The 23,154-nt window shown below is 41.9% G+C and overlaps 1 protein-coding gene and 1 non-coding gene across 14 annotated transcripts in view; one reads left to right on the forward strand and one right to left on the reverse strand.

Annotated features, from left to right (window-relative positions):
* The window catches only part of LTBP1 (latent transforming growth factor beta binding protein 1), a 406,971-nt gene extending 404,383 nt beyond the window's left edge, over positions 1–2,588 (forward strand). For all 13 annotated transcript variants that reach the window (XM_044261743.1, XM_044261746.1, XM_044261745.1 and 10 more), the window contains 2 exons: positions 252–401; positions 1,574–2,588. In XM_044261743.1, the coding sequence (XP_044117678.1) occupies positions 252–401; positions 1,574–1,755 (332 nt within the window). In that variant the 3' untranslated portion in view covers positions 1,756–2,588. The remainder of the gene's footprint in view (positions 1–251; positions 402–1,573) is intronic.
* Positions 2,589–14,203: 11,615 nt separating this feature from the next.
* LOC122916552 lies at positions 14,204–14,394 on the reverse strand. Its single transcript, XR_006386218.1, has one exon. It is a non-coding gene; the product is annotated as a U2 spliceosomal RNA (small nuclear RNA).
* Positions 14,395–23,154: the final 8,760 nt, after the last annotated feature.

Below are 23,154 nucleotides of genomic sequence, written 5' to 3' on the forward strand. Positions count from 1 at the left end.
CTTATTTGAGAGATTTCTTTATTTGAGAGAGAGAGAGAAAGCTAGAATGCAAGCAGTTGGAGAGAGAGGGAGAGAATCTTCGAGCAGACACCCCGCTGAGCTGAGAGCGGAGCCCAAAGCGGGGCTTGATTCCATGGCCCCAAGATCATGACCTGAGCCGAAATCAAGAGCAGGCCACCCCACCGACTGAGCCACCCAGGGGCCCCAGAGGCTGCAGATTTCTAACCTGGCTCCTGTCTTCTCCTTTCCAGGTTTTTTAAATAGCTTTGAGGAGTTGCAGGCTGAAGAGTGTGGCATCCTCAACGGGTGCGAGAATGGCCGCTGTGTGAGGGTGCAGGAAGGTTACACCTGTGACTGCTTCGATGGCTATCACTTGGACATGGCCAAGATGACCTGTGTTGGTAAGGGCGCTGTGTGTCCTCTGGCTGGTTATGCTCGCCCTAACATCCCCTGTGGCCAGATCGCATGTAATATTGAGTACATTAAGAGGGATCCGCAGTGTCGGCTTGGGAAGAGGAGAGACGTTCTGGAGGTGGTCGGTGGTGGTCGTTGCCCTGCAGTGTGAACATACCGCATGCCACCGAACGACCCACTTAAAAGTGGCTAAAATGGCCAGTTTTATGTTTTGTATATTTGACCACAACTTTAAAAAATAACATTGACAGCTCATTTAAGAACTCATATTGTGGTACTTCAGGAGAAAAGGACAGAATGTTCCAGGTAATTCGTTGGATTCTAACTTCAGCTTTTGACTCTGCAGCAAGTAGTGTTTTCCCCAGTACCAACACCAGCATAAGGGATTGTAAACATCCAAAAAAAATATAACTGTGGTGGTAATCATTCTGGAGAACGTTCCTCCTAAAACCCCTCCCCCTCCCTTCCTGCCTCTCGCATGGCCCTCCCTTCTATTTTTAAAAGACTGGTCAGCATACCTTTGTTCTTCCTCATGTGAGCCGTGCCACCTTCCAGGGCCTGGCACTTGAATTACGAGTTTTTCCGCTTTCTGTGGTGCTTCTACTCCCTCCGGCAGCAACCCCCTTCCCCAGTTTAGTTTTGCTTGTCTCCGCCGGCAGTGGGTCTGGAAGAGAGGTAAACCTGGGTTATTACAGGTGTTTCAAGTGCATGGAAAGAAATCGAAGAAGGTAACTCGAGCCTTTAGAGAGGCTGCCTTGAGGGCTCTCCGCTCACTTGCTTGGTTCTTTTTCTGTGTATTCCTGTCGACCAATCTGAATGGTTTTTTTCATACCTGCAGAAAGGAACTTAGAAGTAGGAAAGTTCTTCCAACTTTCTCGAGTTCTGACTCTAAAATGTCAAGCCGGCTGAATGTTCATGTTGTATTAAATAGGGAAGAAAATTCTAGAACCTCTCAGATGTACAAAGTTGTATTATGTTGAGTATGACTGCGAGAGACAGTAGTGAGGAAGACTGTCCCGTTCACTGGCCGGTGGGGAGAGCAGAGAACCACCAGGCCGTGCCCGGCCGGACACCCCAGGGCCTCAGGTAAGCTCTAGGTGACATCTCCTCTCAGAGTCGTGGGGGAGCTTGTTGACCTGCGTGGTTTGGCTTATTGCAGATGTAAACGAATGTGACGAGTTGAACAACCGAATGTCCCTGTGCAAGAACGCCAAGTGCATCAACACCGAAGGCTCCTACAAGTGCGTGTGTCTGCCTGGCTACGTCCCTTCCGACAAGCCCAACTTCTGCACCCCGTTGAATACTGCCTTGAATTTAGACAAAGACAGTGACCTGGAGTAAAAGAGAATCCACATAACCGAAGCCCATCTACTCTGCACTGTGTAAAGGAGAAGAGAGAAACGTATTATACTTGAGACATTGCCCCTAGCCCGGACCGGCGGAAGCACGGCCCCGCGGCGGAGCTGTGTGTGTCCTCGGAAAGGATCCAGCGCAAGCCTGACTGGTGTGTGACAGACCAAATGGACGTTTCTCTGAAAAACCAGTATATATAGTCTGTTCATATGTAAAATTCAGTGGAAAAGAGGCGGAACAGTGCTGTTATTTTAAACAGAAGGTTGTATTATGATGTTTTGTTTTGTTTTCACTATTGCTTGATTAAATTCGGCATTTAAATAGTGGTGGAATTATTTTATATGATTTTCATATTTTGGTTGTGCAGTTCCTTGGCTACTGTTTTTCTTCAGATTTTTTTTTTCATTCTCAAGTGCACACGTCTTTCATAAAATATTGTTAAACTGTATTATAAGTGTTGTTACACAGGGTTATGTTATTCCTGGTCTGGAGCATTTTTTTTTTTTTTTTAAATCCAAACCGTCTGTCCTGTGGAGCAGATGGTGAATTTTGTTTCAAAACTTTTATACACATTTGGAGGAAAGTGCTTTATATTTACGGCGTATTGTCTGATTTTAATGTCCATCTTTAGCCAAGCTGCTAGTAGGCGTCCATTGGATCCTTTGCTGCATTGAAATGGAAGAATTAATGAGCTTACATTAGTATTGTAATTGTGTAAAGTCAGCCCAGCAAAATTTTTTGGAAACTTGATGATCCCACCGTATTTACCATTGTATGTTAAAGCAAAATAAATCACCATTTTTTTTAGAAAAAAAAAAAAATCTACCTGAGAGTAACTGTCAGTGAGTATCTGTGTCCAAGTTGTATCCCCCTGCCCCACTGATTTTTACAAATGGTTCTCTAGTAATGTAAAGGCTTTTACAGGCTAATTATTAAATCTCTTAGATATCGTTAGGGACTGAATTGTGTTCACTCCCAGAATTTGTATGATGATGTCCTAGCCCCTCAGTACCTCAGAAGGTAACCGTACTTGGAGACAGGGTCTTTAAAGAGGTAATAAAGGTTAAATGAAGTCTCTGCGGTGGGCCCTAACCCAGTACAACTGGTGCCCTTGTAAGAAGAGGACATGAGGGGCGCCTGGGTGGCTCCGTTGGTTGAGCAGCTGACTTTGGCTCAGGTCATGATCCCGGACTTCCAGGATTGAGTCCCACATCGGGCTCCCAGCTCCACGGGGAATCTGCTTCTCCCTCTGACCTTCTCCCTCTCTCACTGTATCTCTCAAATAAACAAATAAAATCTTAAAAAATAATAATAAAAGAAAAGAAGAGGAGGAGATGAAGACAGACGGAGGAAAGAGCATACGAAGTCCCAGGGAGAAGTCCGCCATCTCCAAGCCAAGGAGAGAGGCCTCGGAAGAAATCAGCCCTGCAGTACCTTGATCTCAAACTTCTAGCCTCCTGAATTATAAGAAAATTTAATTTGTGTTAAAGCCACCCAATCTGTGGCACTTTGTTACAACAACCTTGGCAAACAGGATATAGATTGCAGTCAAATATCACAGGAACGGGGAAAACCGCTTTCAAGGTTCTAGTCCCTTCTTAATACACAGCTCTCGTTACGCAATTGCTAAAGTGAGTTTCAAGATTCATTTTTCTTTTTACTTCATAAAAGCATCTGAGTTTAAAGAAAAACAATGAAACCATGTATAGGGATACCTAGCAGAAAATCTCATTTAACACTCTCCTGAAATACAGGACTTTGTTTTTAATACCTGTAGTAGGAAGAATAGTGGGATATCAAAGATGTCCATGTCCTCTTTCCTAGAGCCTGGGACTATGTTACCGTATGTGGTAAATGGAAATTAAGGTCACAGATGGAATCAAGGTTGCGAGTCAGCCATAACAGGGACGTTATCCAGGTAGGCCCGGTGTCATCACAAGCGTGGAAGAAGATAGAAAAGGAGAGACTGGGAGAAGTGTGAGATGTAAATGAGAAGGACTTCCCTCCCATGCTGGCTTTGAAGGCGGAAGAAGAGGCAAGAGGGTATGAGCCAAGGATGTGGCTAGCTTCTAGAAGCTGGAAAAGGGCAGGTCCCATTCTCCCCTAGACCCTGCAGAAAGCACAACTCTCTTGACATCTTGATTTCCAGCCAGTAACATGGATCCACTTCTAACCTCTAGAGCTGTAAGATGACAGATGTGTGTTATTGCAAGCCATTAAACTTGCGAATAATTGGGTGCAGCCGTGACAGAAATCTAAAACAACACCCGTGTATCATAAAATGGACCTCTCAACAACTCTTCATATATAGGAGAAACTTAACAATCATAGCCCTCAATCTCGGCACAAGCATTTTAAATAAAATGACTTGTTGGCGCAGGTCTTGAATTAGATTCCAAATGTTAGCATAGTGGGAATCATGGCGGATGTTTGAGAAGCACCAGGACTACCAACGAAGTAGATCGGCGCTGGGATGTTGCTGGCCAGCTGGCGTGCTTGTGTTCAGTGCATTTCCACCAGGCTTTCCATGTCTCTCTACCCATTGTTTTTACCTAGTTTTGTGCACATCCCACCAAAAACATTTTGTTTTTGCGATAATGTATGATTCTTTTAGCTCCTTTCAGTAGTTACTGCAATTTTACTTTCAGCGTCTATTGTCCCTGAAACCACAGGTTTCAGATTCTGTGCCAGAGCTTCTAAGTGGCTGGCCATGGAGAGACAGGTGCATCATCAGTGCCCTCTGATGATTATACTGGTTATATAACCTGTTGTGCCTAATACACGTTTTTTCCAGCTGCCCGAGCAAGAGTCTGTCTACAGAATGAGTCTGCGTACCTTAAAATACCAATAATAACATTCTCTTCTTTGGTCAAAAAAAAAAAAAAAAATGCAAACTCTGCACCAGAAACACTAGACCTATCTGATCGAAACTTACATAAAATGAAGTTATGTTCTTGAAACCTGCCCTGTTAGTAAAAGTGAGCACTAAACAAACCTAGCAAACCAAGCCCTAAAACATATCAGAGTTGTTTTATACAATTGCATCCACATTCCTCTAAAAAGAAAATGACTATACATTCAAAAGAAGACAGTAATTTAGCTTTAGTATTTTCACACAAAGGACTTTTTTACTCTAAAATGTGCCTAAATTTTCCTGAGTGATCTTAATGTCTTCATATTGGCAGAAATGGCAAATCCGATATACTTAAGAATGAGGTTCATGAACATTTCATTTGAGTCGTCAGTGCAAGAAAACAACATGCATGTCGGTGTTCTAGGTTCCTCCTTGTGCAGACAAACCAGAACCATCGATTTAGGAATTATTCTAATTCTAGCATTAAACTACTATGATTCTAACACTCTCTTCACCTTTCAAATAGAAATGACCTAAGTATGTACTGGGCATCTGTGGTTGACTGCTCAAATCTTTGGTAGGAAGAGAACCAACTGCCGCCTTCGATCAGTGTCACAGGGATGCGGAGTCACAAGTAAGAGAAAACTCTATGGGGAGATATCAGCTGCAACGTGCAGGAATAAACCACAGTCTGATAAGACAAAAGACACCTCCGGGGAAAGAGTTCCTTCATTTCAGATAAAAAATATACAATCATCACAGGAATATGAGATGTGTCTAACCAACTTGCCCTCTGTTTGAGAGTGTAGAATGGCCACTACTGGAGGAAGAAATTATCTCCCAAGTCATTTATGAAGAGGATTTTTCTTTCTATTGTGACTCTGAGTATAACTAGAGCAGGTTTTTCTATCTTGTGACCAGACAGAATATTCAACAGGAGACTGATTATCTTAATGTCCCCCACCCCCAACACATACATGTAAGTAAGAATTCACTGAAATCTGGAATGCTTGAGTGGTTCAGTTGGTTAAGCATCTGCCTTCAGCTCAGGTCATGATTCCAGTGTCGTGGGTTCAAATCCCACATCAGGCTCCCTGCTCAGGGGAGAGCCTGCTTCCCCCTCTCCCTACAGCTCCCCCTCCTTGTACTCTCAGTGTCTCTCTTGGACAAATAAATAAAATAATTTTTTAAAAATTCACTGAAATCTGTATAAGTATCTGGATTTTTCTAGAGAAAAATCTTCTGGAGTCAGACACACGCAGAGTGTGGTCCTCAGACCAATTATGTTTCCTGACAGAGAAATCCAGAATCTTGGGCCTGTGTACCAAGACCTTCCAGATGGTTTCTCGCATATTAAATTTTCAAACACTTTTCTGAACAAGAAGTTTGGTTTGTTTGGCTGGATATGATTTGGGGAGCTTGAAAAACTGATGACCCTGTCTGCAGAAATTATGGTTTAATGTTCTGAGTGTAGAGAAATTCTTAGCGAATTGTTACTCTCTGTAACAGTGACACCTGCCCTTACTACCTTGTAGGAGTTTAGAAGTGATCAAAATAAGATCACATTTATAAGCCAGAATTAATTGTCTGTAAATGAGGAATGATGATTTGTTGCTCCGTGCCACTAAATGCTCTTTAAAACCTTGACTCTTATACACACTTCTTTGGCCTAGATGAAGAATAGGTCTGGACTCCTTCTTGATTCCCTTCCCAGCTTCTTTCCTCCAAAGCTGAGGCTTCCCTTGGATACACTTTGATTTAAACTCCTCATATCCCCACAATCTGGAGACTTGACCCTTGGGCGTTTGTTGAAATAATTTTCTGAAGGAAATTGCTGCAATGAGGCATCAGAAACAGTAGATCTTGACCAGAAAATGGATACATAAGTTCAGGAGTCATCTAAACCTTCTGGGGAAAAATAAGGCAGGGGATTTTGGAGACAAAAACACAGTAAGAAGCATTAGAAGTAGATGGGAGAGAAGACTAGTCTGGGAACAAAATGATCTCACCTACATGAGGTAGTTAAGTGTCATTCAGGTTAAGTCTTCGGTGTTCAAGATTTTCTTGGATCCTCTTATTATTTTTGGAGAAAAATGGCCACACTGACCCACATCATCTGGAACGTACCTGAGCTTTTATTCTCCACCTTCGAACAAGATCCTGAGGCACAGACAGAGACCTAGAAAGGAGGTCTTGACATCAGAGTAGTCTGGCCTTGGTGACTCAGTGGGAGGAGGCCAGGAGCCCGTCGACCACCATCTGGCCGTGCTCCACTGACGGGCAGGCTGTTCCTGGACAGAGTGCTAGCCTCGGTCTGAGACCAACTGTGCGGCTTTTCCTAGCAAAGGCCATAACATTTTGCTTGAAGACTAAGAACTTGTAGGGTAAATAAGGAGTTGACCATTAAGAGTAGCCAAATCCTTCTGTCCAACTGCCATTCATGATTTTTAACCTCTAGTTTCCAAAATGACTTGGCTGGAGGCAGGGGCTGGGGGCTGGGACAGAATCTGCAGGCTCCTTGTACCTATGGATATTGAGTCAAAATTTGGAGAGTAATTAAATACTCTCCAAAGTCTCCCCAACCTGGTATGGGTGGGGCAGAAACCCACTTCCTATGGGATATCTTTGCTTCCCTCATCATCAAAGCCTTCTCTTTATCAGTGCTCCAGATCAGCATTGTCCCACAGAAGTTTCCATGATGATGGAAAGTTTCTGTATCTGAGCTGTCTAGTGTGATAGCCAGTAGCCACAAGTGAATATTGATCACTTGAAATGTAGCTGGTGTGACTAAGGACCTGAGTTTTAAATTCTACTTTTCTTAAAAATTTAAAAAGTCACATGTGGCTAGTGACTACCATGTTGGACAACCAACCTGGGGACCTGACCTTTCACTGGCCCTTCCCCAGGACCCATTCTCTTCTACTCCCTTCTCCCAGCCGATGGTCCCTATTGCATTACTAGGCAGAAAGCTGTTTGTGGTAAAGAAAACAATGTCTTTATTGCTACAAGTGCCCTCCAAAGCAAATGTGCAGTCAGTTTAAGAAAAGCAACAAATGAGGATGCCTGGGTGGCTCCGTCATTAAGCGTCTGCCTTTGGCTCAGGTCATGAACCCGGGGTCCTGGGATGGAGCCCTGCGTCGGGCTCCTTGCTCAGGTGCGAGCCTGCTTCTCCCTCTCCCACTGTCTGCCTCTCTGTCAAATAGATGAATAAAAGCTTTAAAAGAAACGAAAAGCAACAAATGAAATCACCTGACTCAGCTTGTCTCATCTTCAGAGATAGCCAACATGCTTCGTTTTTGGAAGATAAAACCAGTTTTGCTATAGTAGCAGAGAATGGCCTGAAGAAGACATTGGAGCCCTAAACTCTGAGAAAGAGCCAGACATAGATGCCAAGAGAGAGAAAACCCCTCTTTAGCAACTCTGGCCTTCTTTATTATAACTCCGGGTTTCTCCAAGTGTGGTCACCAACCAGGCACATCAGCATCACCTGGAAACTTGCTAGAAATGCAGGTTCTCACTTGTACCTCAGACCCACTGGACCAGATAATCTGTGGGTGCCAGACAGCAATCTGTGTTTTAATAAGCCCTCCAGAATGTCCTGATACATGATTGTTGCCCTAAATAACCATCAGTTCACTAGGCAACACGTGCTCACTGGGCCTCAGGAATCATGATAGCTTTTTTCAGGAATGTCCAACCCATTCAGTGTCCTCCACTGGAGGGGTCCCAAAGAAATGCTGACTTTCTGAGTGCATCATCCAATAGATATTTCTCTTTACTGAAGGTCTACTAGGACACAACACTCATTATTTTTTGTGTGTTGCACATTTAACCAACAACCCTTAACCTGAGTTTGGAGAGGTGTCACCAGCTCAAGAGAGCTAACTGTGCATATCTAGTGTCAACCACATTGGTGGCTGGAAATTGGCCATGGTGAGAATATGTACACCACAGACATTGGCAAACAGCTGATGATTACACATTTACCAGTGTACCACTGAATCATCCTTCCTTATAAAGGGAAAGAAACAGGATCAGTGAAGTTGGGTTGGCCAAGATGACATATGTATGAATTTAACCCAGATTAGCAACTCTCAAAACAGTCTGCTTTTGTTACAGGGTTCTCTTGGTGATACTTGAGTTTCACTTAACTGGGGGCATCCAGAATCTAAATAGGAGAAACAGAAGCCATGCCTAGAAGGCACTCAGAGTCACCTTCTATAGTCACCTTCTATAGAGAAGACTTTAGAGCTTCAAACAGGTAAGTGGGATTCCTATGAGGGGAGATGTATTAATTACACAAAAAAGCCATATCTTCCAGGACAGGCTTAACAATTTCTCAAACCATTCCCCTTTAAGAAAGTCTTTCATGTTTAAGGTTTGCTTGGCTCCTTTTTTGGAAAACTTGCCCACACAGACCCACAAGTTTAGATCTCAAGTTTACCTGGGGGTTTACTCTCCCGCCCTGACCAGGATCTTGAGATACAGACAGGGATATTGATAGGGAGTACATTGAACATGTAGATCCCTTTAGGGAGCTATGTCATCTTCCATTTCTAAATACTGTATTTATTTAAAGAGAGAAAGCAAGCCCACGCGAGGGGGAATGGCAGAGGAAGAGGGAGAAGACTCCCCACCCATTGAGCGGAGGGCCAACCTACGATGTAGGGCTCGATCCCAGGATCCCAGGATCATGACCTGAGCTGAAGGCGGATGCTTAACCAACTAAGCCATCCAGGTGTCTGGAGAGTAATGTCATCTTAACAATACTAAGCCCATGAACATGAGTTGTCTTTCCATTTATGTAGACCTTCAGTTTCTTGCAACAGTGTAGTGTAGTTTTCAGAATATAAATGTTACATTAATTTTCTTCTTTTTGATGTTACTACAAATGGAAGTGTTTTCTTCATTTTAATTTCAGTTTACTTATTACTAGTATATAGAAATACAATTGTGTTTTCTATATTGATCTAATATCCTATGATCTTGCTGAACTTGTAAGTTCTAATAGTTTTAGTGAATTCCTTAGGATTTTCTTTTCTGCATTTCTTTCCATTTAAAAAATTTTTAAAAGATTTATCTATTTATTTATTTGGGAGAGAGAGATTGGGGGAAAGGGGCAGAGGGAGAGGGAGAGAGAGAATTCTCAAGAAGACTCCCTTCTGAGCATGGGACCTGATATAGGACTTAATCCCGGGACCCCAAGATTATGACTTGAGCCAAAGCCAAGTTTGGCCGCCCAACCAACTAAGCCACCCACATGCCCCAGGATTTTGTATATGCAAGATTATGCCATCCACAAAAATAGTTATACTTCTTTTCCAATGTGGATACTTAGTCTTCCATTTTCTTCCTTGTTAGGACGTCCTTTACAGTGTTAAGTAGAAATGCTGAGAGCCGACATCTTTGTGCTGTTCCTAATTCTTAGGGGGAAGAGATTTGGTCTTTCCCCATTTGCTCTGATTGATTGATGGATTGATTTTTTTCAATGTTAAGTCTGATTTAACTGAAGGTTTTCATAGATGTCTTTTATCGGGTTGCAGAAGTTCCTTTCTATTCCTAGTTTATTAAGGCTTTTATTGTAAAGTCCTGTTAAATTTTGTGAAATGCTTCTTTTATGTCTATTGAGATGATTGTGTGGTTTTTGTCTTCTGTTAATGTGGTGTATTACATTAATTGGTTCTCAGATGTTAAACAAATCTTGCATTCCTAAAACAAATTATTTTTGGTCATGGTATGTCACCCTTTCTCATATGTTGCTGGATTCAGTTTGCTAGTATTTGTTGGGGGGAGGTTGTGTCTCGGGGTTGGGGGGTTTCTTCATGAGAAATACTGATCTGTAGTTTTCTTTTGATGTTTTTGCCTGCTCTTGGTATCAGAATAGTCCTGGTTTCAGAGAGTAAGTTGAGAAGTGTTTCCTTCTCTTATTTTTAAAAGAGCTTATGAAGAATCAATTTTAGTTCTTCCTTAAATGTTTGATAGAGTTCATGAAATTGGTCATTCCTCTCTGGAGGAAGGTGTTTGAAAACTAATTCAATCTCTTTACTTGTTATAGGTCCATCCAGCTTTTAAAAAAGAGAAGACCTTTTCTCTTGTCAATAATGTACTCACCTTGAAAGCACCATCCCAACAGCCAAACCTACCTCAGCACTAGTGTCCTTAGGAGCCCGGGCAAGATAGAGCTGGAACCTTTTCAAAGGCACCTGCCAGATCCCTCAGTTGCTCCCCTCTCAACTATGAGTGACAGTGGTTCTGGCTTCCTTTGGCAGTGTGCCCGGAGCAACTTGGCTCTGGAGCTTTCTATGCTTCTTTTCTGTCCTGATGGACACCTGGGGATGCAGCCTCAGCTCAGTTCTCCATTTGGCTGTCTCTCCTTAGGAATCTCTTTGGAATCACCATCTTTACCCGGCCTGCATTGTCCTCCTGGACTTTGTCCACCCAACAACTCCAGACGGTTTTCTCCAGGCCAACCCACACAGCAGTGCGTTCTTCTGGGGGCTCTCCTATGGGCACCACACTCATCAAATCCACTCTGAAAGCTGACTCACCTCCTCCACTGTAAGATTTTCTGCTTTTCTTTTAACTTTCATCCCCTTGCTCTCCTGGGATGTTTATGGGGAAAGCTAGGTTCTTGTATATGTTTGTAAGAAATCCTAGAGATCTGCCCTCATTTTACAGGTGAGAACTTTTCCCATAAGAGCCTGATCACCTATCCTGACCAGCGCCCCATAATGCAGGGACTGGGATGTGCCTGGTCCCGCCCCCAGCAGGCTGCTTTTAGCCACACCTGTGTTAACCATCGCTTTCTGTGTTATCTCTTTCTGGTCTTCTTTTTCAGACATTAAAGCTACTATTCACTGATGACTTCTGTGGCAAGCCTGTCCTCTAATATTCATAAGAACTGTCTATGTTACAGAGTTTGGGAGACTAAGGGTCTTGTTCAGGGTCCTACAAGGAATAATACCCAGAGCTTCAATTCCGGTCCTAGCCCATGCTTCCATCTGCTATGCCTGAACTTGCCATTGCTTAGGAAGAAAACACACACTTCTCAGTTTACAACAGAAAATAAAAGTGAGGATAGAGGAGATTCTCCCATAGACTCTTTCAGGGCAAACTGTTTATCAGGCTCCTGGTTAGCATCAGTGAGTCCCAGGTCACAGAGGAAGAAGCAGAATGTCAGGCCGCTGGTGTTGAATTTCACTCCTTTCGTCCCTTCACTCACTCAATGAAGGTGAGTATTGCTGGGTGCCAGGACCCAGCAGTGATCTATAAATAACAGTCCTGTCCTCATGGACCTTCCACTCTAGTGGGGGGACAATAACATCAACTCTCGTGTTACTTGAAGAAAAACTCTGAAGGTAGACGAAGACGATAGAGGGCGGCTAATGTGTGGCACCAGGGAAGGCATCTCTTGGGATTGTATTTGAGCAAAGACCTCAGCAAAGTGGGGGTATGAAAGGCCTGCAGAGATGTGGGGCAGGAGTTCCTCTGCCATAGACGTAGCGCCAAAACCCTAAGGTGGGAGCACGTGGGGAACTTTCGGACCAGGAAGGCCAAGTGTGGCTGCCGTGGACGGAAAGTCTAGGAGGGAGTGGGTGACGTCTTCAAAGAGTCAAGGGAAGGCGTGATCCTGTGAGGATTACTGGTCAGAGTGACAAAGTTTTTCTACCTCCTAAGTTGTTGGAAAGTTCTCTTTCAACCCTTAGGCATCTCAACTCTTCAGTCCATTCCCAGACGCAAATGTCCTTGAGTGACGGATAGTCTTCCTGTTTGTAAGCAAACTTCTCTCTTCCTCTCCATAGGGATTATCCTTCCTGGTTCCTTCCCTTGTGGATTTCACAGTTCCCTGAAGGTTATTCTGGGCTCTAAAAATCCCGGAGCCTCCTAGGCCACATACAGAACAGGACATTACGTTGCTTCTTCAGCCCCAGGTGGAATGTCCTCCTGGAAGAGAACCGGTTCTCTCCTCTCACCACTGGGAAGTGCAAAGAGCAGAAGCAAGTAGGATAATGAGACCCTCATATGGAATTAGTGAGGAGGTGGGCGTTGAGAACGCCCCATTTCAGCTCCTCTTCTAGAAAACGGAGTCTTTCCTAACAGGCGGAATCTGGGGAGTATGGTGTGCACATTAAGGTATACAGGGAGCAGAGGGGAAAGCAGTTGGAAAGGGGAAATGGTTTGTTCAGAACTTTCCCATGTAGGAAAATTGGATAGGCACTAATTAGCCTGTGCTAAGATTTTAATGGCCAATGGGAGTTGCTAATATTTTGTTATTTGGTGAATATTTGCTAAATGCTTGTTTTGTACCAGGCATTGTACTTGACCCCGGGAGTATGGAGAAGAATGGCTTAGAGTGTTCGATGTCACGGCTGGCTCAGGAGACGGGGGTGAACCAGCTAACCAACTCCAAACAGGTAAGGAATCCAGAGGAAGCTCGAACTCAGTGTAATGGGAACAAGGAGGTTCTAGTTAACTCTGCCTGGCTGGGATGTGTGGCGGATGAGAGAAGGACTAGGATAGAAGTCCTACAGAGAAGATGAAAAAATGGAATTTTATGGACCTTAAATCTTAACTAGGAAACAGAAAAGAAAGCAACAACTCAGCCACTGCAGCCACTGCCCCTGCCTGTTTGTCACACAACCTACCTCTGCTCTTACAGAAAGAGCACTAAACTCGCTGTCTTAGAATACCTACCTGGGTCCTCATTCCTGGCCCTTCGATGGCCAGTCTTTTTCTCTTATAACTTGGTTTTGTCCTCGGTAAAGTGGGAGGTCCCTACTATGTCAAAAATTGTCTAATTTTGGGGACGCCTGGGTAGCTTTGTCAGTAAAGCGTTCAACTCTTCATTTCGGCTCAGGTCATGATCTCAGCACTCTGGGATCAGAGCCCTGCGAGGCTCTGCACTTAGCAGGGAATCTGCTTGAAGAGTATCTCCTTTCCCCTCTCCCCCTCGCCCTGCTCACGCACACATATGCGCTCTCTCTCTCAAATAAATAAATAAATCTTTACCAAAAAAAGTCTAATTCTTTGCTTTCCCTTTTGTCAAAATGTCTTCTCTTTCTCAGCCTTATTTCTTTTTGAAAAAAGATTCTGTTTATTTGTCAAAGAGACACAGAGAGAGAGAGAGCGCAGGCAGGGGGAGTGGCAAGCAGAGGGAGAAACAGGCTCAGTCCCAGGACCCTGGGATCATGACCTGAGCTGAAGGGAGATACTTAACCTTCTGAGCCACCCAGGTGTCCCTCAGCCTGATTTCTTAATCCCGTTAACTGTGATTACATGAAGATTTACCTTTAGAATGGTTTAACAAAGCCATTTAGGAGCATAGCCAATGTCTAGAAAAATCTCTGGAAAGCTGGGTGTTTCTAGCTTCCCTAGATGCATAGGGACAGGTGGCAAGGGCTCTAACAATATACGGGCTTTCCACAAGCTTCAATGCCTGAAGAGACTTCATGTGAAAAGGATCAGTTAGATTCTAACTACACTGGCATGATGATGAGACATTTCAAATTACATTTGTCAGTGTGAAAAAGGAAGAGCGGCTTTGAAATTAATTTCAAATGTCTAAATTTCTTTTTTTCTTTTTTTTGGTGCACCGTTCCTGGAAGTACTGCAATACCAGGTCGATGCGTGGAGTGGACGGAGCAAGCTCCTATTCCATCTCCCTGCTCCAAAAATCCATTTAATATATTGTCCTCGGATAGAGGACGTATCAGATATTAAACTGATAAGAACAGATACTACACTTGATCTTAGCCAAAAGGCCAAGAAGCGATCAAATGTCTAAATTTCTGAGTGATTTTTAGAAGACCTTAAGTTTTAACATCTATCTGTGCAAACTTTTCACTGATGGTAACTTAAGAACCTGAGAGATCCGATTAAAAGTCTTGATCGGGAACTCTAAGTGGTCATTTGGAAGATAAAACATAAAAACGTTTGCCCCTACAAGCTCAAGCTCAAGCTTCATATTTTATTTTATTTTCTTTTTTTTTTTTTTAATGCATGAGTGGGGGGAGGTGCAGGGGGAAAGAATCTTCAGAATCTGAAGCAGACTCCGTGCCTGGGGTGGAGCTGACACCAGACTCGATTCTGCAACCCGAAATCATGACCTGAGCTGACATCCAGAGTCAGTTGCTTCACCAGCAGAGCCACCCATGTATCCCCATATTTTATTTTTCCTAAAATGATTATATAATATAAAGAAATTTTGGTTAATCTTTTTCCATCAAGCTCTACCTCGAAGACTCGAATCCCTTCCCTTTTACTCCAGTATGACAAATGAATATCCTGTGAAATACGCTTTTTGCCATCATTTGAAAAATACTGGGAAGCATCATTTCAGGCTATACATTTAATAGTCATTCCCCCTTCCCCACTCCCACATATCTACAGGGACAGCTCTGTCATAGATCAAGTTTTGTTTTCTTTCTTTTTTTTAAAAAAGATTTTATTTATTTATTTGACAGAGAGAGATCACAAGTAGGCAGAGAAGCAGCCAGAGAGGGGGGGGGGGAAGCAGGCTCCTTGCCGAGCAGAGAGCCCAATGTGGGGCTCAATCCCAGGACCCTGGGATTATGACCTGAGTGGAAGGCAGAGGCTTAACCCACTGAGCCACCCAGGTGCCCAAGATCAAGTTTTCTACCAAGGCATGGGTCTATCTCTGAGTTCTCTGTTCAATTTTACAGAGAATTTTCTCTGTTCAAAAGTGTTTGATCTCTCTCTGGATCAATGTCATACTGTTTTCATTATTATTAGCCTTTTTAATCCTTCATTGCTGATATCAGGTAGATACTTCCATGTTTCTTTTTTGGGGGATACATTCACTTTTTAAAAAAAAAAATTAAAACAGTTTTTACTTGAGCAGCTTTACGTTTATTGAAAAAAATTGAGAGAAAGGGAAGCCTGGGTGGCTCAGTTGGTTAAGCATCCGCCTTTGGCTTAGGTCATGATCCTGGAGTCCTGGGATCGAGTCCTGCATTGGGCTCCCTGCTCAATGAGGAATCTGCTTCTCCCTCTGACCTCTCCTACCCTCCTACTCTCATACTCTGTCTCTCTCTCTCTCATTCTCTCTCTCTCAAATAAATAATTTTTTTTAATTGAGAGAAAGAATGGAGAGTTCCCATATATACCTCAATTTCTACCCCCTCCCGCCATTAATGCCTAGCATAAGTGTCATACCTTTGTTCTAACTGATGCCACTATTGATACATTATTATTAAGTCTATGGTTTCATTAGAGTACTCCCTTTGTGTTATAGATCTGTAAGTTGTGCCCAATGTATGACGACGTGTGTCCCCTATTACACTCTATCATACAGAACAGTTTCACTGCCCTAACTTCCCAGAGTACTCTACATATCCAGCTCTCCCTCCTTGCCCCCCAGCACCCTTGGCAATCACTGGTCATTTTACTGTCTCCATAGCTTTGCCTTTTCCAGAATGTCATATCATTGGAATAAGATCTCATGTAGACTTTTCAGATTGGCTTCTTTCCCTTAGTAACATGCATTTAAGTTACATGGCTTAGCAGCTCATTTCTTTTAGTGCTGAATAATATTCTATTTTATGGATGTAGCGCAGTTTATTTATCCTTTCATGTAGTGAAGGACATCTTGGGTGCTTCCAGATTTTGATAGTTATGAACAAAATTTCTGCAAACATTCATGTGAAGGTTTGATCTGAGTGTTCGTCTCATTGGGGTGACCAATTATTTGACTCCTCTTAACAAGTGCAATTGCTGGATCATATAGTAAAAAGATGTTTAGTTTTGTACGAAGCTGCCTAACCATCTTCCAAAGTAGTTGCACTATTTTGTATTCCCACCAGCAATGAATGAGGGTTCCTGCTGGGCCACATTCTTGCCACAATAAGATATTGTCAGTGTCTTGGGTTTTCTGCATTCTAATAGGTATATTAGTGGTATTTTGTTTTAATTTGCAATTCTCTGATGACACAGGATATTGAATGTTTTTCACATACTTATTTGCCATCTGTGTATCTTCTTATATATTCCTCTTTAGATCTGTTGTCCATTTTTAAATGAACTGGTTGTTTCTTATTGTTGGTTATAAAGAATTCTTTGTACATTTTGGGTACGTGTTGTCAAAGATCTCCCAGTCTGTGGCTTTCTTTGCATTCTGTTAAACACTTTGCTTTTATATATACATTTTAAAATCATTTTGTCAAGTTAAAAAAACAAAACAAAACCCTGTTATGATTTTAATTAGAATGACATTGATTCTATAGATCAGTTTGGGGAGAAGTAACAGCTTCAGAGTACTGAGTCCTTGGGTCCACAACATTTATTTAAGTATATTTTAATGTCTCTTTTCTTTTTTTTTTTTAAGATTTTACTTACTTATTTGACAGAGAGAGAGAGCCCAAGCTGGGGGGAGTGGGAGAGGGAGAAGCAGGCTCCCTGCTTAGCAGGGAGCCTGATGCAGGGCTTGGTCCCAGGACCCTGGGATCATGACCTGAGCTAACAGCAGATGCTTAACTGACTGAGCCACCCAGGCACCCCTACCCTCCCCCACCTTTTTAAAAAGATTTATTTGTTTATTTATTTATTTATTTGATAGAGAGAGATACAGTGAGAGAGGGAACACAAGCAGGGGGAGTGGGAGAGGGGGAAGCAGGCTTCCCGCAGAGCTGGAAGCCCAATGTGGGGCTCAACCCCAGCACCCTGGGACCACGACCTGAGCCGAAGGCAGACGCTTAACGACTGAGCTACCCAGGCACCCCTCCCTATCCCTCTTTTTAAAAAAATATTTTGTTTAGTTTAATGTCTGTCAGTAAAATTATATAATTCTCTTCCCACAGGCTTTACAAACATTTTAGTAGATTCATTCTTAAGTATCTTATTTTTTGCTGGTATTTTTCTAGAAATGTTACATGTTTTAAAAGTCTATGTTTAATAGTTTGTTTCTGATATTTAGAAATACATTGACTTCTATATATTGATCATAACCTTGCTAAATTGTCTTTTTAATTCGAGCAGTTGACCCTTCGGTAATTTGGGGATTTTATTGAATCGTCTATGAACATCAACAGTTTTGTTTCTTCCTTTCCAGTTTTCTTATTTTTAATTTTCTTGTCTCCTAAACTAGTTAAGACTTCCAGAACAGTACTGAATTGTTGAATAGTGACAGCAGACATCCTGATTTTAAGGAAAATCTTTTCACTGTTGCCCTCTTAAATATGACACTTATGATGCTTAACTGTTTTTATGTAGGTTATTATCTGAGGAAGAATCTTTCTTCCTATTCTTAATTTGCTAGTGAGCTGAATATGAAAATAAATATGTAATTTTATTGGATTATTTGCAGCTAAAGAGAAATTTCCTTTTAGTTTTGTTGCTTACAGAAACCTCATGCAACTCAAGCATAAATCTCTAAGCTGAAACATACCTAACCTGGTATCTGCTGGGGATGAATATTCCATACATTATCCTAGAAACCCACTTTGGAGTATTAAAAAAAATAAAATTAAACAAAATCACTTGAGAGTATTTTAAAAAAGGTCATTTGTTGAGATAAAATCTTTTATTATCCCCCCCTTTAGGCAGGCAATTACATTAGCCACTTACTAGAAATCATAACTTGACTTCTCTTTAACAGTATGCAAGTTCAAGTACATATCATAGTACAAAATTAAAACCACAGGTGTCTTGTATTTTCAGGAGGTTTGTCTAGGAAATATTCAGTTCGAGGTCATAGAATAGCCACATGCGGTACCCTCAAATCTAGGAAGCACAGAGTTATGTTATCTGCTCTGGCTGCCTATATCCCATCTCTGCCCCCCCCCCCGGGGTACCCGTATTAAAAACACAAGGCTCAACAACGTGGAGAGGGGGAAGGAATAGAAAACAGAATAACAGTAGCAATGATGAGACCCCCTGGTGGCCAAGCATAGTGTCACCAAACAGGAGAGCCAAGTGGATGTTATCTACTTATGAGCCTGTGGAGGAATTGCTATAATCTTAGGAGATCCTCTTTTTGTATTAGAATCCATGCATTTTCTTTCTGTTGTGCTGTCTGCTAAATTCAATGAAAAAGTTACTTAACTGTCTATGTAAGTGTAAAGCATGTATTCCTTTACCTTTATTTTCTTGCTCTGCTTTGTACCAAGTTTTTACTGACTCCCTTGGCTACTGTGTAGAAAACTGGTCTCAGGTATTTTGTTTTGCTAGTTGGTTTGCAGTTGTTTCTGTGAAACTTAATTCAGGATGATTTCATGTTGCGATTTACTTTTGGTTTTCAGTATTTGTTGGAAGGTTGTGTTGGTATTTATTATAGCATTCCGTGTGGGATGTGGGATTTCACTTACCAGTACATTTATTTTATTTTGTAGACTACTCAGTACCAAAATTTAACCATATGCTTTGCGGTTTTTTTCAGGTATAGTAGAATGTTATTGTATAACCATAACCAACGATTTTCATCTGGAATTCTATATATAGTATACTGTATGTACAGAACTACTTAAAAACATCTTTAAAACAAGTGAGGTAGAAACTATTTGTTTTTTTTCCCCAAATTCCCCCCCACAAATTTCCTTGTAAGATTAGCATCTTATCTACCAGTAAATACAATATATATATATATATGTATATATACATACATATATACACACACACGTACATACATACATACATATAAGTGTGTGTGTGTGTGTGTGTGTGTGTGTATAGACGTTCTTTGGATGCCAATGTGTGCTTTCGTCTTCCTACCCTTATGAATTGTGTAAGCAAAGTCTGCACAGTCTTCTCTGTAAGTGTTTTTTGGTCTGGTCCAGTACCGGGAAGCCAGTTGCTCAAGCCAGTGGGCACAAGCAAAACCCTGCGACCTCTCAAACCCCTGCCCATTGGCCCCTCTACAATGGACCATAAACCTCCGGAGGCAAGAAAACAGAACTCTGGGTAGAGTTTGTTTTCAATGTCAAGGAATGACATCACTGCCAGAGATTATGACAAGATTATTGGACAAGCAGGTGGGTGGGCTTGGATTCACAGCACAGAAGGGTCAAACCCTGGTTAACACATCATTAGTGCACAAAGAACACTCTGTGTACATTTTAAAAGTAGGAAATATTAACATTTTTATGGGCTTCATGTAAACTGGTGAGTGTGTGTCAAGGCCAAAAATTATGCTTCATATAAAATTTACATAATGTGCTACAGCCAACTTTTTCTTTTATTCTAAATCCTAGGGTAACCGTATTTTTTTTTTCCTCAGTGTGTTGGCAAAGGCTCTTGGTTAGTTAAAAATCAATGAGCTGGGGTTTGGCCAATTCCTTCTTTTGTTTCCACGGGCTCTAAACAGTCAGTCAATCCAGGAGCTCACATTTATCAAGGCACAGATAAAAAAATGACTTGGAAAGGTCCAGTAAGGGACTAAAATGTGAATCAGTGATGACCCTCTCCATAAGAGGGTATATGTGGGGTAGGTTAGAGAACAAAGACAGGAGCTTGATGTGTCATGAAGACAAGGCTCTCATGAGCCAGAGTCTCCCCCATTGAGTGTTCGGAAAGCAAGGGTTTTCTCAAAGTAAACTGGTCATTAAGGAAGCCTAAGGTCTCCTTCAAGATCGCAAGAGGACCAATTGAAGTTCATACTTGAAAATCAGGAAACATAATACAATTCTCATGGCAAGTTAATACGGCAGGTTAATCCCTACACTTGAATGAATGGCATTTGGGACTTTACTGTGGAAAACAGATTAACCATGGGTTTAGTACCATATTTGTCTGAGAGTACCACCACTGGATGGCAGTAAAAATCCTTGGATTGCCCTCTAATCAATCTTTCTTTCTTTCTTTCTTTCTCTTTTTCCCTCATTAGCTAGTCCTGCTTGTCCACTTAAAAACACCATGCTTTTACGTGGCAGGATACAAAATCAATGTGCAGAAATCAGTGGCTTTCTTATACACTAACAATGAAAATATAGAAAGGGAAATTAGAGAATCGATTCCATTTACTATAGCACCAAGAACCATAAGATACCTGGGAATAAACCTAACTAAAGAGGTAAAGGATCTGTACTTGAGGAACTACAGAACACTCATGAAAGAAATTGAAGAAGACAGAAATAGATGGAAGACCATTCCATGCTCTTGGATCGGAAGAATAAACATTGTTAAAATGTCTATACTGCCTAGAGCAATCTATACTTTTAATGCCATTCCAATCAAAATTCCACCGGCATTCTTCAAAGAGCTGGAGCAAATAATCCTAAAATTTGTATGGAATCAGAAGAGACCTCGAATCGCTAAGGAAATGTTGAAAAACAAAAATAAAGCTGGCGGCATCACCTTACCTGATTTCAAGCTTTATTACAAAGCTGTGATCACCAAGACAGCATGGTACTGGCATAAAAACAGACACATAGACCAGTGGAACAGAGTAGAGAGCCCAGATATGGACCCTCAACTCTATGGTCAATTAATCTTTGACAAAACGGGAAAAAATATACAGTGGAAAAAAGACAGTCTCTTCAATAAATGGTGCTAGGAAAACTGGACAGCTATATGTAGAAGAATGAAACTCGACCATTCTCTTACACCGTACACAAAGATCAACTCAAAATGGATAAAAGACCTCAACGTGAGACAGGAATCCATCAGAATCTTAGAGGAGAACATAGGCAGAAATCTCTTTGATATCAGCCACAGCAACTTCTTTCAAGATACGTCTCCAAAGGCAAAGGAAACAAAAGCGAAAATAAACTTCTGGGATTTCATCAAAATCAAAAGCTTCTGCACAGCAAAGGAAACAGTCAAAAAAACAAAGAGGCAACCCACGGAATGGGAGAAGATATTTGCAAATGACAGTACAGACAAAAGGTTGATATCCAGGATCTATAATGAACTCCTCAAACTCAACCCACACGAAACAGACAAACACATCAAAAAATGGGCAGAAGATATGAACAGACACTTCTCCAATCAAGACATACAAATGGCTATCAGACACATGAAAAAATGCTCATCATCATTAGCCCTCAGGGAGATTCAAATTAAAACCACATTGAGATATCACCTTACACCAGTTAGAATGGCCAAAATTAACAAAACGGGAAACAACATGTGTTGGAGAGGATGTGGAGAAAGGGGAACCCTCTTCCACTGTTGGTGGGAATGCAAGTTGGTGCAGCCTCTTTGGAGAACAGTGTGGAGATTCCTCAAGAAATTAAAAATAGAGCTTCCCTATGACCCTGCAATTGCACTCCTGGGTATTTACCCCAAAGACACAGATGTCGTGAAAAGAAGGGCCATCTGTACCCCAATGTTTATAGCAGCAATGGCCACGGTCGCCAAACTATGGAAAGAACCAAGATGCCCTTCAACGGATGAATGGATAAGGAAGATGTGGTCCATATACACTATGGAGTATTATGCCTCCATCAGAAAGGATGAATACCCAACTTTTGTAGCAATATGGACGGGACTGGAAGAGATTATGCTGAGTGAAATAAGTCAAGCAGAGAGAGTCAATTATCATATGGTTTCACTTATTTGTGGAGCATAACAAATAGCATGGAGGACAAGGGGTGTTAGAGAGGAGTAGGGAATTTGGGTAAATTGGAAGGGGAGGTGAACCATGAGAGACTATGGACTCTGAAAAACAATCTGAGGGGTTTGAAGTGGCGGGGGGGGTGGGAGGTTGGGGTACCAGGTGGTGGGTATTATAGAGGGCACGGCTTGCATGGAGCACTGGGTGTGGTGAAAAAATAATGAATACTGTTTTTCTGAAAATAAATAAATAAATAATAATTTAAAAAACAAAACAAAACAAAACACCATGCTTTTAGAATTAACATTTTGATGTGAACTATCTATGACATGTTGTGCTCATGTTCCAAAAGTGAAAAAAAGGAGGCTGGGTGGACAATTATGTGTATTGTGGTCAAAACAGGATAAAGAAATTTGGATGACCACAAAGGCAGACAATTTCCCCCATTGGTTAAGGTCCATATTTAGTCACTGTGTCATTTTAAAATCAAATCAGGTCCAGAGTGATAAGATATTGATTATATAAGGTCTCATGAGAACTTCAGACTTCCAAATACTAGGGAGAATGATGGTCTCAAAATAAGGACACAGGAGTTGTCTTTTCACTGGTTACCTTCAGAATTGATGAGAGGTTATATATATGGTCCCCAGAGTCTGCTTTCAGAAGAGGACTCACGGGTACCTATTATCTTCACTTCCACGATTGTTTCTTTGTTCAACAACTGCTTATGGAACACCTGCAGATGAGGGATGAGCATTGAGAATATGATTGTGCTCAACACAGACAAGACCCCTACTTCCATGGAGCTCCAATGTTCCCTGCCTTATCCAGTGGTCCAACCCATGATCTGAAAGTTCCCCTCCCTGCGTGCACCCCGTCTCCCACGGCCCATCCATAGCAGGTGTTGTTGATTCTACGTCCTGCATCTCTCCAGATTCCATCCACATCTCATCGTTCTTACACGCAAAACTCTGGTCTACGTCATCTTCCTGTTGCCAGAGTCTGTCCTCACCGGTCTGCCTGCTCC

This window comes from Neovison vison, chromosome 8 (assembly GCF_020171115.1).
Source record: "Neovison vison isolate M4711 chromosome 8, ASM_NN_V1, whole genome shotgun sequence".
NCBI classification, from domain to species: Eukaryota; Metazoa; Chordata; class Mammalia; order Carnivora; family Mustelidae; genus Neogale; species Neogale vison.